The sequence below is a fragment of the Tyto alba genome, unplaced genomic scaffold, assembly GCF_018691265.1.
Source record: "Tyto alba isolate M040663 unplaced genomic scaffold, T.alba_DEE_v4.0 Super-Scaffold_40, whole genome shotgun sequence".
Taxonomy (NCBI): Eukaryota; Metazoa; Chordata; class Aves; order Strigiformes; family Tytonidae; genus Tyto; species Tyto alba.
The window spans coordinates 688,098-704,958 of NW_024881316.1; the positions used below are offsets into that span (position 1 = coordinate 688,098).

At 42.9% G+C, this 16,861-nt stretch overlaps 1 protein-coding gene across 2 annotated transcripts in view; it reads left to right on the plus strand.

Annotated features, from left to right (window-relative positions):
• The window catches only part of SESN1 (sestrin 1), an 83,787-nt gene that overhangs the window by 55,581 nt on the left and 11,345 nt on the right, over window positions 1-16,861 (plus strand). Inside the window, exon 1 of one of the 2 annotated variants that reach the window (XM_033005680.2) lies at window positions 10,615-10,713. The exons of the other annotated variant lie outside the window; for it this stretch is intronic. Within the exon in view, the coding sequence (XP_032861571.2) occupies window positions 10,681-10,713 (33 nt within the window). The 5' untranslated portion in view covers window positions 10,615-10,680. Of the gene's footprint in view, window positions 1-10,614; window positions 10,714-16,861 lie in introns of those variants that run through there. 2 annotated transcript variants of the gene reach the window in all.

Genomic DNA, 16,861 nt, shown 5'->3' on the forward strand with positions numbered 1-16,861 from the left:
TTTAGGACCCCATAAATAGTGCTGTCATTATCCACACGCATTCCTGTCCTTTCCACCCCTGCCCTGCCCTCCCCTCTCCTCCTGGAAGATTGTATAGATGAGGTAAAAAAGGAATTTGGTCATTTGGGACTTCTGGTGGCTGGTTACAGAGTCTCTATAAAATGATGGCAGCATGCATACACCCAGGTGTCTGATGTGTTGGGGGCAGGTTCGGACCTATTATATGTGTGGCAGTGCTTGGTGAGCTAGATGTGTTCTGGATGCACTGCAGTTACTGTTCATGTTTTTTCCAAATTTGTTGATTTAACATCATGTATACTGGCCATGTGGACTGTGCCCACGTTCCCACCTAGAAATGTGGGGCCCCTATCCAGTGATTTCTTTTACTGAGTCTTTCCCTGTGAACCAGCTCCCCAGCTTGCCTCTAACTACTTTCTTCTTCCCTCTGCCCCTCAGAGCAGCTATGTTTAAGAACAGTACAGAGCCGTTAGGAGAATTTGTCATGTGTATCATGTGAAACAGGGCAAAGTCCTCCACTCCTAACGTATTTGCTGTTCAGGTTTATATAGGGGTTATCTTTCTTTCCTGTTCAGGTCAGATTAGGTGTGGTCAGATGGTGAATTTTGATTGCTTGTACAAGAACATTTCCCTCAGCCAGGGCAATGTGCTGCCAGAAACAACCTAAAGTCTCAAGTGGCCCTAGTATAAAACATTCTCTCCCTTCAATGTCTTGACTATATTTCAACAAAAGAATTAATGCAGGACAGCTATTGAGAAAGTGCCTGCCAGTGTGCATAATCTTCTAGGGCCCTGAGGGTGAATTTACTGTAGAATATGTGGCCCTTGCATGTGAAAGAAAGAATATAGATGATATTGCAATGTGAATTCAGGGATGCAGGGTTTTATTTATTTATTCTTGCAGAGCAGAGAACCAGCCTCTTGGAAACAACAAGAGGGGTCCAGGGACCCCTCTCATTTGCCACAGCTAAATCTCCCTTTCTGAATCCTGGCTAGTGCAAGCTCTAAACTTCACCCGCTGGCTGTGGACATGCAAACACCTTGCCGTAGCAAAATTACTGACATGAGGCTTAAGTTTAAGTCTGGACAGATGATCCTCAGGAGTCTTCTCTCTTTCCCTAGCCCAATGCCTGAATTCTGCCCTGCCAGTCTTCTCTGGTTCAAATCCTAGTGCAGATCCCAGCTCTGGTTTCTCTGAGCCCCAGGTCTCAGCTCATCAAAATTATTACTCCTGGTCTCATCCCTGTCTTATTTGTTTTAGCCATCATGTAGTGATTCTTGACAACTCTAGACTTACACTTTGCCAAGTAATTCTTTATTTGCTGCAGCTCTAGGAGGTGGTCTCTGACCCTTGTTGGCTACAATCCAAACTTGGTTTAGTCTCAGCCCTACAAGCTTCAGAAGAGTGTGATGGTACATGTAAATTTCTTTCAAGTCACATTTCACATTGTTATAAATCTTTTGTTACTCTTAGGAAATTTATCTTGACATTTACAAAAATAATAGAATGAATTATTTTTATGGTAGTCTGAAGAGGAGGACTTCTCAGGAAGCTGACAAACACACCCTGGTAAGAAGAAAGCATCTTCTCCGTTGTTGTTAACAGTATAGGCATGTCAGCAAATGAACCAGAATTTTTTGCTAGTTTAGTTTACAGACTTCAGTGATCGTTGCTGCATCTTCATTGGTAGTGAGGATGCAGTCCAGTTCTGCCCAAGTTTTCATTTGCTGCAGTGTTATTGTCTTGGAATCCTTACTGAGCAGTTAGAGAGCAGTTCTCATGCTGGTGAGAAACAGTGACAGGTATAGATTGGTAGCTTTACTGACAAAATGAGGAGGTGTTTGAAAGCTATGGCTTTGTATCCAGTGAAACAAATTTATAAGCTCAAATGTGAACTGTGAACACCAAAACACATATCTGGAGACATTATCCCTTTTTTAATACTGTCTTGGTAAAATCTGTGTGTGTTTAGTATGGTATGTGTGCATTTTTATTTATTTACTTGTACTTTGTTTATTTACATTTGAAAACTGATACAAATCAGGATTTAATGCTAGCTTGATCGCAAAATATTCATTCTGCTGTGGAAATGTGAGGGCACTGTGTCTTCCGCAGCACGTCTGCCGTGTGTATTTTATGTGTGGTTTCAGCGCATTTGACTCTGAAGGGCTACACATACAGTGCTGGCCTTTCCCAGGACTTCTGAAGGATCACATGTTTAAAATGCTGTATAGTCAGTAGTCAGGGTGGTCCAACAATGGTAGGTGGCCTTCCCTCTCTCACAATAGCAAGTGGTTGATTTAAAATTATGATTGTTAACAAACAGTGGATTTACGGCTAAGTTCCAATATTGCGGTTAACTTTTTTTTTTTTAATAAAGACACTAAACAGTATTTGAGTAGAAAGTGCTAGAATTGTTTTCCAGTCTGTATTGACTTAGTTCCCCTACCAGATACGTATTTGAGAAGGTAGGTGGGGCAAGGTATTACCAGTTCCACAGATTGGACATCATCATTGCAGACAGCAGCATTGCAAAGCTCAGGAAAGTCTGTGGGTTTATTGAGATCTCGAGCAGCTCAGTTGCAGAAATCCCCCTGCGATTTTACAGTTATCCTGCAGGGACCCAGCACCTCTGTGGCCTGTGGAAAAGCGCCAAGGTGGCAGTTGGGGGTAGGAGGGTGAGGAGATGGTCCTGCAGGCAGCTTGGTGGTAGGCCAGCTTGTCCCAGGGGCCTTGAGGGAGCTCTTTAAGCTCTGGAGAAATCCAGGATTTAGGAAGATGCAGAAGTTGCGCGATGTTAAACAGGGCCACGCGTACAAGGTCCTTGATGCGCGCGTTGGTAGAGGCATTGCAACTTGCTGTGCTCGTCTGAGTGGGAGTTGGCTGTCGCTGTCACTAGTCACAGGGCAGGGGTGGCCCCCCTGGGCCAGGGGGCTTCTCCTCCCTGCTGTAACCCCTGGGCCGGCATCAGTGTCCTGTTAACTTACAGTAAGAGGAAAAAAAAGGCATATTAATGCAACTGTCAAGAGAGTAAAACCCACTACAAGAAATGGTCTTGAATGCTGAACGGGAGACAGACCGGATCTTTTAGGATTTGTATCAGCAAGAAAGCAGTGCTTTTTTCAGTTATTCTCTTTTAAAAAGCAAAGGTCAATAAACTGATTTCAGTTAAAATGTCTTAGCCACGAATACAGTGCTGTCTGAATTTAAACAAAACACCAATAATAACTGCCAGAAATGTCAACAAATACTGGATTCATCTGTTTTTTTTGTTGTTGTTTTCATGAGCCTCCTCACACAGAGGTCTTACAGGGTTCTCTGAGTATAAAAGAAACAGATCTGATATGAAAATGGTGGATCTGGTATTATCTCCTTAACTTATAACAATCAGGTGTTGAATAGTACCTAGAGGATGATCTGTTTTCTCAACTGCTATCATTAAATCAATGATGCGGGTTACTCTTCTAGGATGATGTTACTTTTGTACTTAACTTTTTGCCAAGATAATGTTCTAAAGGAGTAGATAAATCCAATAATATTGTACTTGGCTCTATGTATTAAACAAATCTGGAAAGAGATTCAGTCTCAAGGAACTTGCAGCAAGATAGGTTGTTACAGAAAATGCAAGGCTAATACAGCTTTAGAGGTAATAGGATTTTTTTCCTAATAAAAAACTTTAGCTTTCCAAAACTCACAAACTCAGATAAATAACGTGTATTATTTGAGTCACAGCTAGACTGTGAAAACTGAAAATATAACTGCAGATTTTTTTTTTCCTCCCTGTCTGCTGCTCTGAGGCACGCTGAGCCTGTGCCTGAAAGTGGCAAGTATAAGAAGAAAGCCATGAAACAGTTCCCCAAACTGCAGTTACTGATATAAAGGTTCCTGAATCTCTAGCAGTACTTCCTGTATTTGTTTAGTAGTACTATTTCACTTGGTTATATCTCATTGTAATAATCAAGCTATAGAAAAATAGGTGAAAGTCATCTTGAAGTGCATTAAATGACATGATGTGCTTTTGTTGCATTCCATTCTTCTTACTTGTTTGTTTTTTTTTTTTTTTTTCTGGGGAAAACATTGAATCTGTTTAAAAAAAAAAAAAAAAAGAGAAACGAAATTCACTTGGGTTTTGGCTGTAGTGTAAATATATGGGAGATTAAGGGTTGACTCAAAAAAGTCTAACAAAGCATTTTATAAATTGCTAGTTTGTTCCTTGGTGAAGGCCCTACAGAAATAAGCTTTTTGTTTGTTGTACCTGCATAATCAAATCAGGCATGAAACTCAGGTCAGAGTTTTAAGCAATTTTCTAGAAATACACCTGAGACCCTAAGGCTAAAGATGACAAAAACCTTCTGGTGAGGAAAAGAGCTTTTGGGTTGCATGTCTGTATGTATCAGAGTGTGAAAGTAGTTTTTGGTTGCAACTTCTTCACAGGACACTTGCGCAGCGTTTCCTGCATACTCACTGTAACCTCACAGCAATGCGGCTCTGGGTCACTTGGTGTCATGGTCTCACCCAATTCCAGTGAGCCAGGTATAACACTCCAGTATTCCTAAAGACATTTTTTTTTTTTTCCCCCGTGTGCTTGCTATTGTTTCTGATTTCTGTCAGAAGCTAATGATGAGATGCATTTCATTGGTTTTTCTTCTCTTTTCATATACAGACTTATTTCTGAAGTCAAACACAGTTTAGAAACCCAGAAGCCTTAAGCTCACACAGAGATGATTCAGCTGGCCTTCCCTTGCTTTGAAGGCACACAATTGCGTTGTGTGAAAGGTCTTGTTTGCAGTGGATTGCCCAGAGTGATAAAGCAACCTCCATCCATGTAGGACAGGCCTTCCAACAGCATCTTTACATGGCAGTGGTGAAGAACAGACAGCATTGCAGGGTAGCATAGCAAGTAAGGTACTGCATTGTCTCATTGCTCTTAACTGAAATCAATTATGAGGGCTAGGGATTGCAGGAAGATCCCAATTTTCACTCAACTGAGAATGGATATTTGTCCCTCTTCAGTATTCATCTTGGGGAAAGAGGGCCTGCGGAAAAGAAAATGGATCCCAGCTCCAAGGAGCTGTGCAAAATGTCTTGGGCACTGGTGTGTCCCGGCAGTTTGCTAACTGAAGGGAATAGGGGAGACTTCTTCAGGCCAAAGGAGTTCTAGACAGCTATGAGCTATGTTAAATGTTATTGTTCTTGATTGAACCGCAAATACATTCTTTCATGAAGGTTAAACTAGGGGGGGTTTAACCTTAATGTTTATTTAGTACTGAGAGAAACTGCAGGGTGGCTGGCAGCCTCCAGATGTTCATTTCCCCAGGGAGTGGCAATGTGCAGCTGGACAACTGACCTGCTCTCCATACACCCTCTAGCCACCAAAAGATCAGAGATTACCTGTGAGTTACCAAGGTCAGTTTTGAAACTAGTTAACATGGACTTTCATTGTGAGAGAGCTGGGTCCAGGGGGAGTTGTTAACCAGAGTATTCTTGCATCGTGCATGAGCCTGGAGCCACCTCAGAACAGTATCAGAACACACTTAACACTGGATATTCACAGCAAGCCAGACAAACAGCTTCATAGCTCAGTTGCTGTTTATCAGCCTAGGAGGAGCTGTGTACCCTCATAAAAAGGGGGAAGAATAATCTGGTAAGACATTCTTTCCATCTACTAAGCTTTAGATATGCATCTTTAATCTACCTAGCTGTAGTAGTCCTGGAAACCATAAATCTGTTTTCATGTCCTTGCCAAAGCATGAATAATCTCAAGATCTCAACTTCTTATAGCTCCCTAAATTAAGCTTTGTACTACTTCTACGTAATAATTGCAGAAGGGAATGTTAAATTTTGATAAGCTTTGGGGAGAGAAAACCCAAAAAACTTGTGTTTTAGAGGTGGAGGAGAGCTGTAGAAATCTTAAAGGCAGAAATTACCAGAAGAATGGCTGTTTTGGGGGAATCAGTCCTGAGTGACGAACCAAATAGTTCAGGGAACAGATAAAGCTACTGGAGTTCTTGGAGCTTGGTGAGTCAGTCAAGTGTGAGAACAGCTCAGGTGTAACAACAGACTCTCACAGCTTCTTGTAGCTCTGATAAAAAAGATGCTGGGTCTTTTGGTGGGGATACAGTGGGCTAGAAATGACCTGATTTATAATTACTCACAAAACCCCTTGATTACTTGCAAGTCATTTGCCCATTAAAGCTGAAGATGGGGCCAGTAAGAAGCAGCATGTAAGAAGGAGCAGCATGTAAGAAGGAGCCAGAAATAGAAAAATAGCATTTCAAGGATGGATAGTGTTCAAAGAACAGACAATAAATATAATATCTGAGTATTGTAGTCTTAGCCAGCCTTGCAGTCCTAAAGACTACAAAAGGAAAGCTTCTCTATATTGGTCTAAACTTATTTCCTGATGTGGCCAATTGTCAGCCTTCCATTTTCCTAAATAACTTGGGTTTGTTATTATTATAAAGATATGGGGTGCAATGACATTCTGAAGGGCTGGTCCTTTTTGAGACATACAGCAAGAATTTAGATTGTACAAATTTTATATAAACAAGCAATACAGTTTATCTTCCTCCCTAGTATTATGTACTAATTCTAATAATAGTGAGTTTTTGAAGACTGGCAAATCAGATAAAGGTTAAATCAAGAAGAATGCTTTGAAATACTGACCATTTTTTCTTGACTTGCATGCTAGGATGACATAGATTCTTTCCTCACTGTAATGAATAGTTAGATTGCTGTGCCTCCCATATTGTTATCATAATAAATATTTTTGCTGTTTTAGAAATAACAAATGTATAATAAAGGAATAGAATAGATTAGGAGATACATTTGAAATGGGTTATTAAAAGGGTTGTGGCTGTGGACAACAAGGAATGGGAGGAATCCACAGGGAAATGTTCAGAGCGGCTGGTGTGGGGCTGCTTAGTTATTGCTGCAACACCTGGTGGCTTCATTAGGGCACCAGATTAGGTGGGGCTGCCCGAGCTCTTCTGGTTGAACAGATTCTTGCCCCTGTGCTTTTATTGCTGCTGCTTCACTAGAAGTTACATCCCCTGAAATCTGGTCATTGCTAGTAATGCCTAACCTCTGACTGTCAAAATGAGCTAAAAAAAAAAAAAAAAAAAAAAATCCAACAAAACCCAAAACAATCAATACCACCTACAACCCCCCAGCCCAAAATAGTCCTCCAATCTCCTACTTTGACTGTCGGCAGTACTGAGTGCTGTTCGCAGTGGCTGTGTGGGTAGGTCTCAGAAGAGAGACCTGTCCCCTCCCGGGGGCAGTGACCTCTTCAGCTGGCATCGCTGCAGATGGGAGACACCAGGCATCTGCAGCCGTCTCCGAGGGTTCAAAGACACTGGGATGCGAATGCTGGTATTTACATCCATTCTGCTAAGCTTGCTACATCATGCCACAGCTGGTGCTACCTCACAAAACCACAAAAGAGAGAAATCCAGTCCTAAGAACTAATACAAATCCGGTAGCTCAGAGCCCCGAATAATTACCTGGTTTTACTTGTAAATGTTCCTGGGAAGGAATCGTCTGATCGTCTTCCGAGATATTAATTTGATGTCCAGGGCATTGCAGTAACAGGCATTTCGAGTGCTCCTGCTTGGATAGCTTTTCTATGGAAAGAATTTAAGATCTGGGTTTGCCAGTTCTTCAGAGTCATCTGTTTGTGCTGAACTTGACTCCAAAAAGTCGCCCGATTGGACTGAAATGGAACTATTCCAAGTTACAGCGGCTAAGTGCAGACATATGTGTCTGCAGGATTAGGGTTTTGACATTGTAGCTGGTTGGTCTACTTTTAGCTTCACCAGGACATTTCTTTAGCTGTAGCAATAAGGAAAAATTGCATTTCTGATGACTTAACCTAAGAGTGCACAGATGTTAAATGCCATCCTTTTATGTAAGCAGCTTTTATGGAAGCACTTGTTGTGAAAGAATATATTTCCATGCTTTAGGTGGTGTTTGCTTTAGGTGACTTAATGTGTGTATCTATCATACACTCTTTCTGGGTGAAAGGAAACTTGGTATCTCTCAATATTTTCATGTTAAACATTTATTGTTGTTTGGGGTTTTTTGTTTGCTTGTTTGTTTTTTGTTTTTTTTTTTTTCCTTATGAGCATTTAGCTAGATCTCTGTTTACTTGCATGGATACATGGTCAAACATACTGTTGTGTTTCCCCAGGGGAATGCTCAAGTTATGCAAACTGTATCATAGATCTGTCCCCACGTCCCCTGGCTGCACTGGGTTCTGCACTCACTAGTACCCAAACGAGCTTTGGGCTGGTGTCAAACCATATTCCCTCATGAAATTGCCAATGTAGCTTGTCTTACTAGCCCCCAAATGGCATTAATTTCAGTCTACAATTGCATACTAATTTACAGATGAGCATGTGGCTCAGTTTTGTGTGTTGATTTGTAGGAGTTGCTCTTCAGAAATATTTGTGTGAGGGCTGAGGTGGAGAAAGCAATCAAAGCAGGCAGGGGTGATGAGATTCTGCTAAGGCAAAGACATACCAAGGGCCTGAGCAGAGCTTGTGTACTTAGGCCATATGGGAGAGCTTTTAAGACCATTATTACTTGTTTGCTGCAGCTGTGCAACTTCCTCTTCCCCTTTGTACATGCTTTTTCTGACATGCTGTCACTGCCTTCATCTGTCCTGGTACAGAAAGCAAAGAACATGGTATAATTTCCTACCTTCTGCTGTTGAGTTGGTTGTTTAATGAGAGAGAATTTGGACGATGTCAAAGAAAAACCTGTATCTGCCAAGGTTCTTTGTGTAGAAACAAATGTTAACATAAACAGGCTTCCTCACAAATATCTAGGCAGGGAAGTCGACCACAGTTGGGGAAAACCACTTCAGGGAACTGAGGGAGTGCTGGTTTTTTTTTTTTTTTCCCCTTGGCCCTCCCTTTTCTTCCAGGGGTGTTAACAAGTTTATTGAAGGGGATGACCTTTCTTCTGACATCCAGGAAGACTTCTTATGGTGAAACATCTTCTTACATTTCAGCTTTCAGGTAATTATTCTCTTTTTCAACAGTTTTTCTGAGCACAAGCTAGTTCCTTACCTGTGTTGAAAGAGGGGCTTTCTCTTTCTCTTATGTTTTGGCCTGAAGTAAGGAAGTAGCCAGTGGGAATTGAACAGTGTTATTCATTAGTTTATTTTATTAGCTCACAAAATGCAACCTTCCTTGCCAGTATTACATTCTTCTTTTTCCATGCTTCTGTTGAGCAGAAGTGCAAGTAGGTATGAAGCACACTTCATTTCCACTGGAAAAACTTACCAGCAAGCCCCAAGTAAGGAGCTGTGGTACCTGAGCATCTCTAGGTAATTTAACCTTATAACTAACTGCTTCTAAGCCTTCAGAAGTTCATTGCATAGCCCAGAGAGGTGGTGGTATTTGGAAAGTGGAGAGGAAAGGAACCCTCTAAAGCTTTAGCATTAGAAATGTGCAGAACTGCTGCCTTGAGTCATGTGGCCACGTTCCCCTGACAGCACTGTCCTCGGTGTTTTCTGCATTTTGCTGCAAGATTCGTACACCCATAATAGGAACAGACTGTGAACAGTTTTGCAGTGTTCAGTTTTACATTTAACAGAAGTGTAAAGTTCAGTGTCATGGAATTTCCCTGCTTGGATGTTAAATAGCTCGGTAGGAGTCAAAAATGAGCAGCTGAATTGTAGGCAGCCTTCCTCCCCCATATGAGTATGTTCAGGGGTTCAGAGCTGTCCTGGCCTCCTCCCATCAAAACTGCAATAGAAGTACTCCTCTTGGGGTCTGTCATATTTTGATTCAAAATATTTGAAGGAAAATGATCTAACAGAATTTAGCTTTATAAATCTAAGATTGCTGTGGAAGGGGGGGGAGAAGAGAAGAAAAAAAAAAATAAAAAGGAAAGAAAAAGTGGGCCGGCTCAGTGACTTGGTTTTTTTGAAATAGTTGATGCCATGAAATCCCAAACCGAAAGAGGTGGGAGATGTAAGGCATCTGGCAGAGTTTACAGCCCTGGGGGGTCGAGGAGAGAAGTACAGCCTGCTGCAAACAAAGGCTGAGTGTTTTGCTGATGTGATTGCAAAACATATGTTTGCCCAGGACTGTTATGATCTTGGGAATAGGCAGGAGGCCAAATTTTTGCAGGAGAATACTTAGCCACACAAATATCTACAAAATGTTAACCTCCTGCCATTTCTCAGTATAAAAGCCATAATTACTTTGTTGCTTAAAGAGAATGTAGAAACTCTTGCATAAGGAACAGGGGAGAGGAAGAGAAGGTGCTGTCCAAAGAGCTTCTCCGTGCCGGGGTGGAGGCCGGGGCTCGGGGCCGGCGGCCCCACGGAGGAGCGGGGCGGGCTGGGCTGGGGGGGGGGCACCTGCCCCCGGGCCGGGGCTGCCCCCGCGGCACCGGCTGCTGCCTCTTCTCCCCCAGTCCGGGCCATTTGCTGGCGTTCCCGGGCGCCGGCAGGCACGGCGGAGAGGAGGGAGCGACCGCACAGCTGTCGCCCGGCAGCCGCTGCGGGCTGAGGGCGGGCGGCGGGGCGGGCTGAGGGCGGGCGGAGGCCGGGCGGCGGGGCGGGCTGAGGGCGGGCAGGGCCCGTCGCGGCAGAGCGGCGGCGGCGGGGGCTGCGAGGGGAAGGCGCCCGGCCCCGCGGCCCTGGCATGAGGGTGGCGAGGCCGGGCCCCCGGCAGCAGGTACCCCGAGGGTGGTGAGGGGTTGGGGCTGCGGGGGCGGGGGGCCACCGCCTGACCCCCCACAGGGCTGAGCCTTCCCGGGGGCGGCGATCTCGCTGCCCGGGCTCATCCCCAGGGAGGAATCCCGGGCGGAAGGTGGGGCGGGGGCCCGGGAGGGACCCCCGGCAGCAGCGGGTCTGCCGTGCGGGCTCCCAGCTCCACCCGTGAAGACGTCGGTCAGAGCTGCTAGGGGCGTAATTTCGGGGGATTTGCAGGTCCTTGCTAGCTCCCTCCTACGGGATACCCGGCTGCTGCCGGCCGTGGCGGCGCAGGTGCTGTCGCCAGCCTCCCCATTGCCTCCTGGCCACAGAGGGGCTGGTACCGCTTGTGTGTCGGGGGGGGGGGGGGGGGTGTCTCTGCTGGGTCTTCAGGCTCATCCAAGAAGCTTTTGCCTCTGAATTGCCCGGTGTTTATTCCGTTCTTGCACAGACTTGTTTATCTCTTTGAAACAGCGAGGGTTGTCTTGTGCTTCTGCTAGAGGAGAGCTTGCTGTAAACGCAGTCAATAACATTATTTTGGACAGGAATTAAAATGCTGCTTTGGACCTCTTCTAAGTTTGTTAGTGTCACCACGTTAAGTTATTGGTGGTTTTGGTTTTTGGTTTTTTTTTTTTTTTTCTTTTTTTTTTCTTTTAAATGAAAATTTTAAATCCTTAAACTGCCGCAGTCTGCCGCAGAAACTATTTTGTATTTTTCTGGTTTGTACAGATCTAGTACCTCTTGCTTTGACATAATCCAGCAGTACAGTCTACATAATGCAAACTGTAACTGTCACGTTTAAACTTGTTTTCTTCTGTATGGCTGATTTATTGGCATTTAAACAGTGTTTACAGCATGGAAATTGCACACGTTCCTTTCAGAGCCTTTGCCCTTTAATACTTTTTGTTTCACTGTACACATTAGAGAACTGGCATATAGAAAAGCTAGTCACTAATGCTTGAAATTTAGCCTCTTGGTTTCAGTGAGCTCATGTCAAAAGTAAATTAGGTTGTGGTCTGTAGGCAGCTGTGTCACAAAGCCGCTTCAGGAAGAGCTATTACTGCTGAGGAAGAATAGGTAGCGCTTAGGTGCCTTGAGACTACTCCAGTTGGACCTGCTTTTAGTGTTCCATCCTAGAAGATGAACAGAGAAGAGGTATTAGAGCTTGAGATTGAGAAGTCTGGGCTTTGCTTTTACTCCTGCCATTGTGAACAGCATGTGTGACCTTGGGCACATGCTCATTTTTGTCTTGATTCAAGTCAGATAAACCAGTTGGGGATGTTTTTAAAATCCAGTATTTCAGAGGACTTTGAGGCATTCAAAGTATACTTACCAATATTTAAATTAAAATAATTTAAGTATTTAAATTCATATAAGAATAATGCATTATCTATGAAATAGAAACAGTTCAACGTTTGCAGTGCTTTAATTCTAATGAAGAGTGGTAGGTCTGTGGAACAAAGTGCTTTGTAGCAGAGGGGGAGTACTTGTTCTCAGTTCTTTGAATCCGTGCAAGTGCAGACATGTCTAGTGCTTCAGTTGAATGACAGTCTGAGATACCCAGAAAATGGAACCAGTGCAAAAATTTAGAGTACATGAGCGTTTTGGGGATCATTTTTCTGTTATTTTAATGTGAATCATGGTTGGCTTGAGAAAGCCACAATTGCAAGTACTTCTGGGACTGGGTAAATGAATAAAATAAGAAAAACTGCCAGTTCTGCTTAGTCCTACATTTAGAAAAGGTGTAGGGTTTGAGGGATTTTTTTGTATTATGTTTTTTTTTTCTAGTGTTTGTGGGGAAAAAAAAAAAATCATATTTAATCACTACTCTTTGTTTCTTAATCCCTTCATTTCTGAAGCTACCCATCTGATAAGCTACAGTAGCTACTGCATTTAGCAGAACTGAAAATACGGCTTTTAAGCTGTGTACGTATCACTGTGGTGATAAGTAACTCGACCAGTGAGGCCAGTTGTGCCAGTCATTGTCATTAAGATCCTAAAGAAGGAAACTCCAAATTCGTAGCCTGCCAGTGTCACCAGCAGTGAGGTTTTGCTGTTGGTGACCTTTAAAGGGGAAGTAGGAACCAGACACAGCGAGCGAAGCAGCAGCAGCAGTACGAGGCCTCTTAGACTAGTAAGTGCTAAAGTCTCCCTTGGAAATGCAGCACGAGCTTCTTGGACACTGAGATGCTTTGGGGCATTTTATCCTATAAGCATATAAAGCTCTAAATGGGTATTTTTAATCTCAGCTTTAAATGCATGCCATAGTATATTATCTAATATATATAAAAATATATATATTAGATAATATATAGTATAATATATTAATATAGTATATTAAGCTGAATTTTCAGCACTGTCACATTGGAGAGGGGGGATAATTCTACCTGGGAGATTGTGTTAAAGAGTTTTTAACCCATAGCTCATTGTGCCTTTCTTGACCCTAAGCTTGGGTAGGAATGCACTTAGTTTATGTAAAATGATCACTGGTTATCTAGGAAAATGTCGCCTCCAAAAAAAGGTCACCTCAAACTCATTTCCCTTCTCAGGTTCCTTCCTTTAGATTGTTTTGTATTGCATTACAGTGTGTGATTTTCATATAATTTTGTTTGAAGCTAGAAGTATTTAGTGCGTAATCGGGGCACAGGTGATTCAGATGAAGATGTTAATCCACATGTGGTTTAGTGAAGTAAATCAATCATTATATTTTCACTTTGCCTGTGGCTTGTCTATGATAAAATGTTCTTTTTGCCATTTAGAGGAGGCTTAAGTAAATATGTAAATAAGTCTCTCTGGGAGATACAACATTTGATATTGGTACTGACTGTACTTGCGGGGAGCAAAATGACTCAGTGTGCTAACACCAGGGAAGCAGTCTGAAGGTGTGGTTCAGAGCTAGTGCTCAGCTCATGATTCCTGAATGACTGAAAATTAGGAGTTTGGTGACAGTCCACATACTCATCTGACTATAACTGAGTTTTGGGAGAAGTTTTGTGATAAGAGGTGGAGCTCTAGCTACCAGGAGCAAGTAGTGGGGGAGGAACAGGGGTCTGAAAAAGCGTTCGAGGTGCATTACAGGGCAAGAGCTGTAGCTAAGGTTAGGTAGCTGTTCCTGTGCTAGAGGCCCTGTGTCCCGGTTTGTAACTTAACTCTCCTGCAGTGTTTCTGCTGCAGTGTTTCTAGGTGGAATTTAGAAGAGACTTTTTGTTTTCTTCACTTACATTTTATAGAGGTTCAGAACCGCAGCGGATGAAGTTTTCTTACTCGTAGAGGTGATGCATGTTGTACTTTAAGTATTTAAAAACCTCTTCTAAGCATTTGCAGTTCAATTTTCCATCTCAGTCTTTTACTTAAATTTGATAGGAACACTGTGCTTGTCAAGATGCTTAAAAAAGTTACCTAAAAGTGGGCTTGGTTGACAGAATCTTAAGATACAGAAGAGCCAAAAGTAGAGTAAGTTTGTATGTGTTTGCGATTTTTGGGTGGTCTTCTCGGAGCATATATGTGCATGCAATACAGATTTTTGGTCTGGTTGTCGTGGAGTGGATATACTAAGTGGGCCAGACTGGTAACTGGGAAGCAGATAATTGAGTTTGCAGACTTGTCTCACTGACTCTTCTGTCTCAGCTCTGAAGAGCTGTTTCTTGGTGTGAATTTGCATACACTGTATTTCCTGGCTGAGAGGTCTCTGAAAAGGCACACAGTCTGGTGGTTAGGGCATCAGCCTGTGACTGGAGAGACCTCGGCTGAAGCTACCAGTCTTCTGTAGCAGCCTCTGTTAGACATGTAGCTTTTCTGTTTCTCAGTTTTTTTTTTTTTGTTTTTCTAAATGGAAGAAAATACACTTGCCCCACCTCACAGGAATGTTGCATGAATTAAATACATGAGATGAGATGCTCAGATGTGGGAGTGATAAGGGACCTGTAGATTCAGAAATGGCAGGTATCTGGTGAGCGTAGTTCCCATGGAAATAACAACAGTGGCTGTACAGAAATACAAGTTGCATTACATAAGGGGGAAGAGGAGGCCTTTCTGTGATTTCTGAGGTTGCCTCCGCCAGCATAGCAGTATAACATTTATATGGCTAAAGTCTTGCTCCTCTGTCAAGGTACGTCTGGAAGGTGAGCAGTGGAGTGGGTTGCCACCAGGCGAGGCCCACCTCCCTCCAGTAGCTGTGAGCTTTGGGGTGTTGAAGGTGAAATCTGTTCCGCCCTTGGTGCTCAGCTTTGCAGCTGTCTGAGTTTTACGTTCTGGCTTTGAAGATGGAGTCCCTCTCATGCATTATTATTATTACTGTGTATTATTTGCACCTAAAGCCTCAGTTGTGGTTTGCTTTCTGCTGAGCTTGGAGCTGTATTCAGTAGCCGAGTTTCTAGACTGAATAGAAGTGGTGTGGCAAGGTTAACAAATGGGAGGAAAGAAGCCAGGAGAAGTTTGATGCCGAAAACACGGCACTAAGTAGGTCACTTTGGTGTTCAAGTTGGTGGTCTGGAATCACATGAAAGTTACTTATACTTTTGTAATAACCAAAATAAGTGTTGGTTGCTTGCAACTGCTGCTTGTCCTGCTCCTGGCTGCTTCGCCAGTGCTTCTCAGTGCTCCAGGTGAGGTGGTGCTTTAAGAGGAAGGTCCAAGAGAGATGGGGCGGTGTGGCTGGTCAGGATGCAGGTCTTGCCTTTGAGAGGGAAAGCTGGAGAGCAGTGTTACTTGGGTTGAGTGTATTTGGAAGATGGAGGCTTAGTGAAGGACACTGTGGAGCATAGAAATAGGTTCAAAACAAAGGGAAAATACTCTAGGACTGTTTTGAGAATTATTACTGTGTTGTCTATATAGTATTTGAAATTCTGGGATACTGGGAACACCCAGGGATGCTCGCTATTTCTCAAGTACTAGGAGAACTTGATTAAATGCTGCTTTTGAAAAAGAGAGGAAAACAGTTTTTAAAATGTCTGCCATAGCTTGTAACTGAAGAATAACAATTTTCAGAAGATTTCTAATGGGTCAGATTTCATACAACTGTGATGACTGTGGTAACCATGCACCTTATGACAACAATCTTGTTTCTGTTCTTGGCACCTTCTGGAAGAAACATGTTTACCCCCATTTTGCAGATGGGAAACTGAGGCTTATCTTCACAGATCCTTTGCAATGTCTCTGTCAGAACAGAGACTTGAACCCAGGCTTCTCAAGTACTGGGCTGGCGCCATGATTTCAGGGAGATGCTTTCTCTCTTGAGGGAAAACAAAGCAATTTGCTCAATCCTCAAAAAAACTCTATAGTCTCTTTGTGGAGAGGCTTTGGTTACTTAAGTAATGTAATCTGTTATATACAGTGTAATCATCATAGTTTGACCTCTGCATGCTTTAAAAAAATGTGTATTGGTACTGATGTGAGGCAAAATATGTCAGCAGCCTGCTGATCTCGGGTTCTTAAATCTTGGGGTTGTTTTCTTCTTGTAACTGTTCTGGGAAAGGAGAAGACTGAAACATAGCTCTTCAGGAATTAAACTTCAAGGTATTTCTCTTGGAGTGCTCAAGTTGGCAGACAACTGCAGACAGCTGCTAAGTTAAATGATGCGTACAGACTTTTTTTTCCTTGCTGTCATTTGGGTGTAAGATGTTTCTCTAATTTGCTAGTGATGTTGTAGCCAAGATAAGAAGCTATGCTAGAGCTTTGAGGAGAGAGGATGCTTTTAAGATATAAATTCCATCCTACGAGTGACATTGCTAGAGACTCGGCTGACAGGAAAAAATTTGTTTGTGGATATTGTGACCCTCAGCAGGAAAAAACTACATCACAAACTTTATTGTCCCCAGGAAGATGTGAAAAGATGAGTAGTGAGAGCTGCCCTTTGATCTCACTTTATCCAAATAGGACTTGAGAAACGAAGGCATCTGACTTAGAATTTAAGTAGACTGACAGAGTCTGATGGGCTTCGGTGGTTCTGACTTAGGCTTGCACTGATTGTTTCCAGCTCTCTGGAGGTGGTTTTTAATCTTAGGGGAAAGTCCAGGGAACGGTAACTGATTAATACAATTGCTTCTTGTACAATGAACTCGTGTAAAGAGAAACCTCGGCTCAAGACAGAAAAAGTGCAATAGTGAGTGTGATCAATATTGCTTGTTTATAAC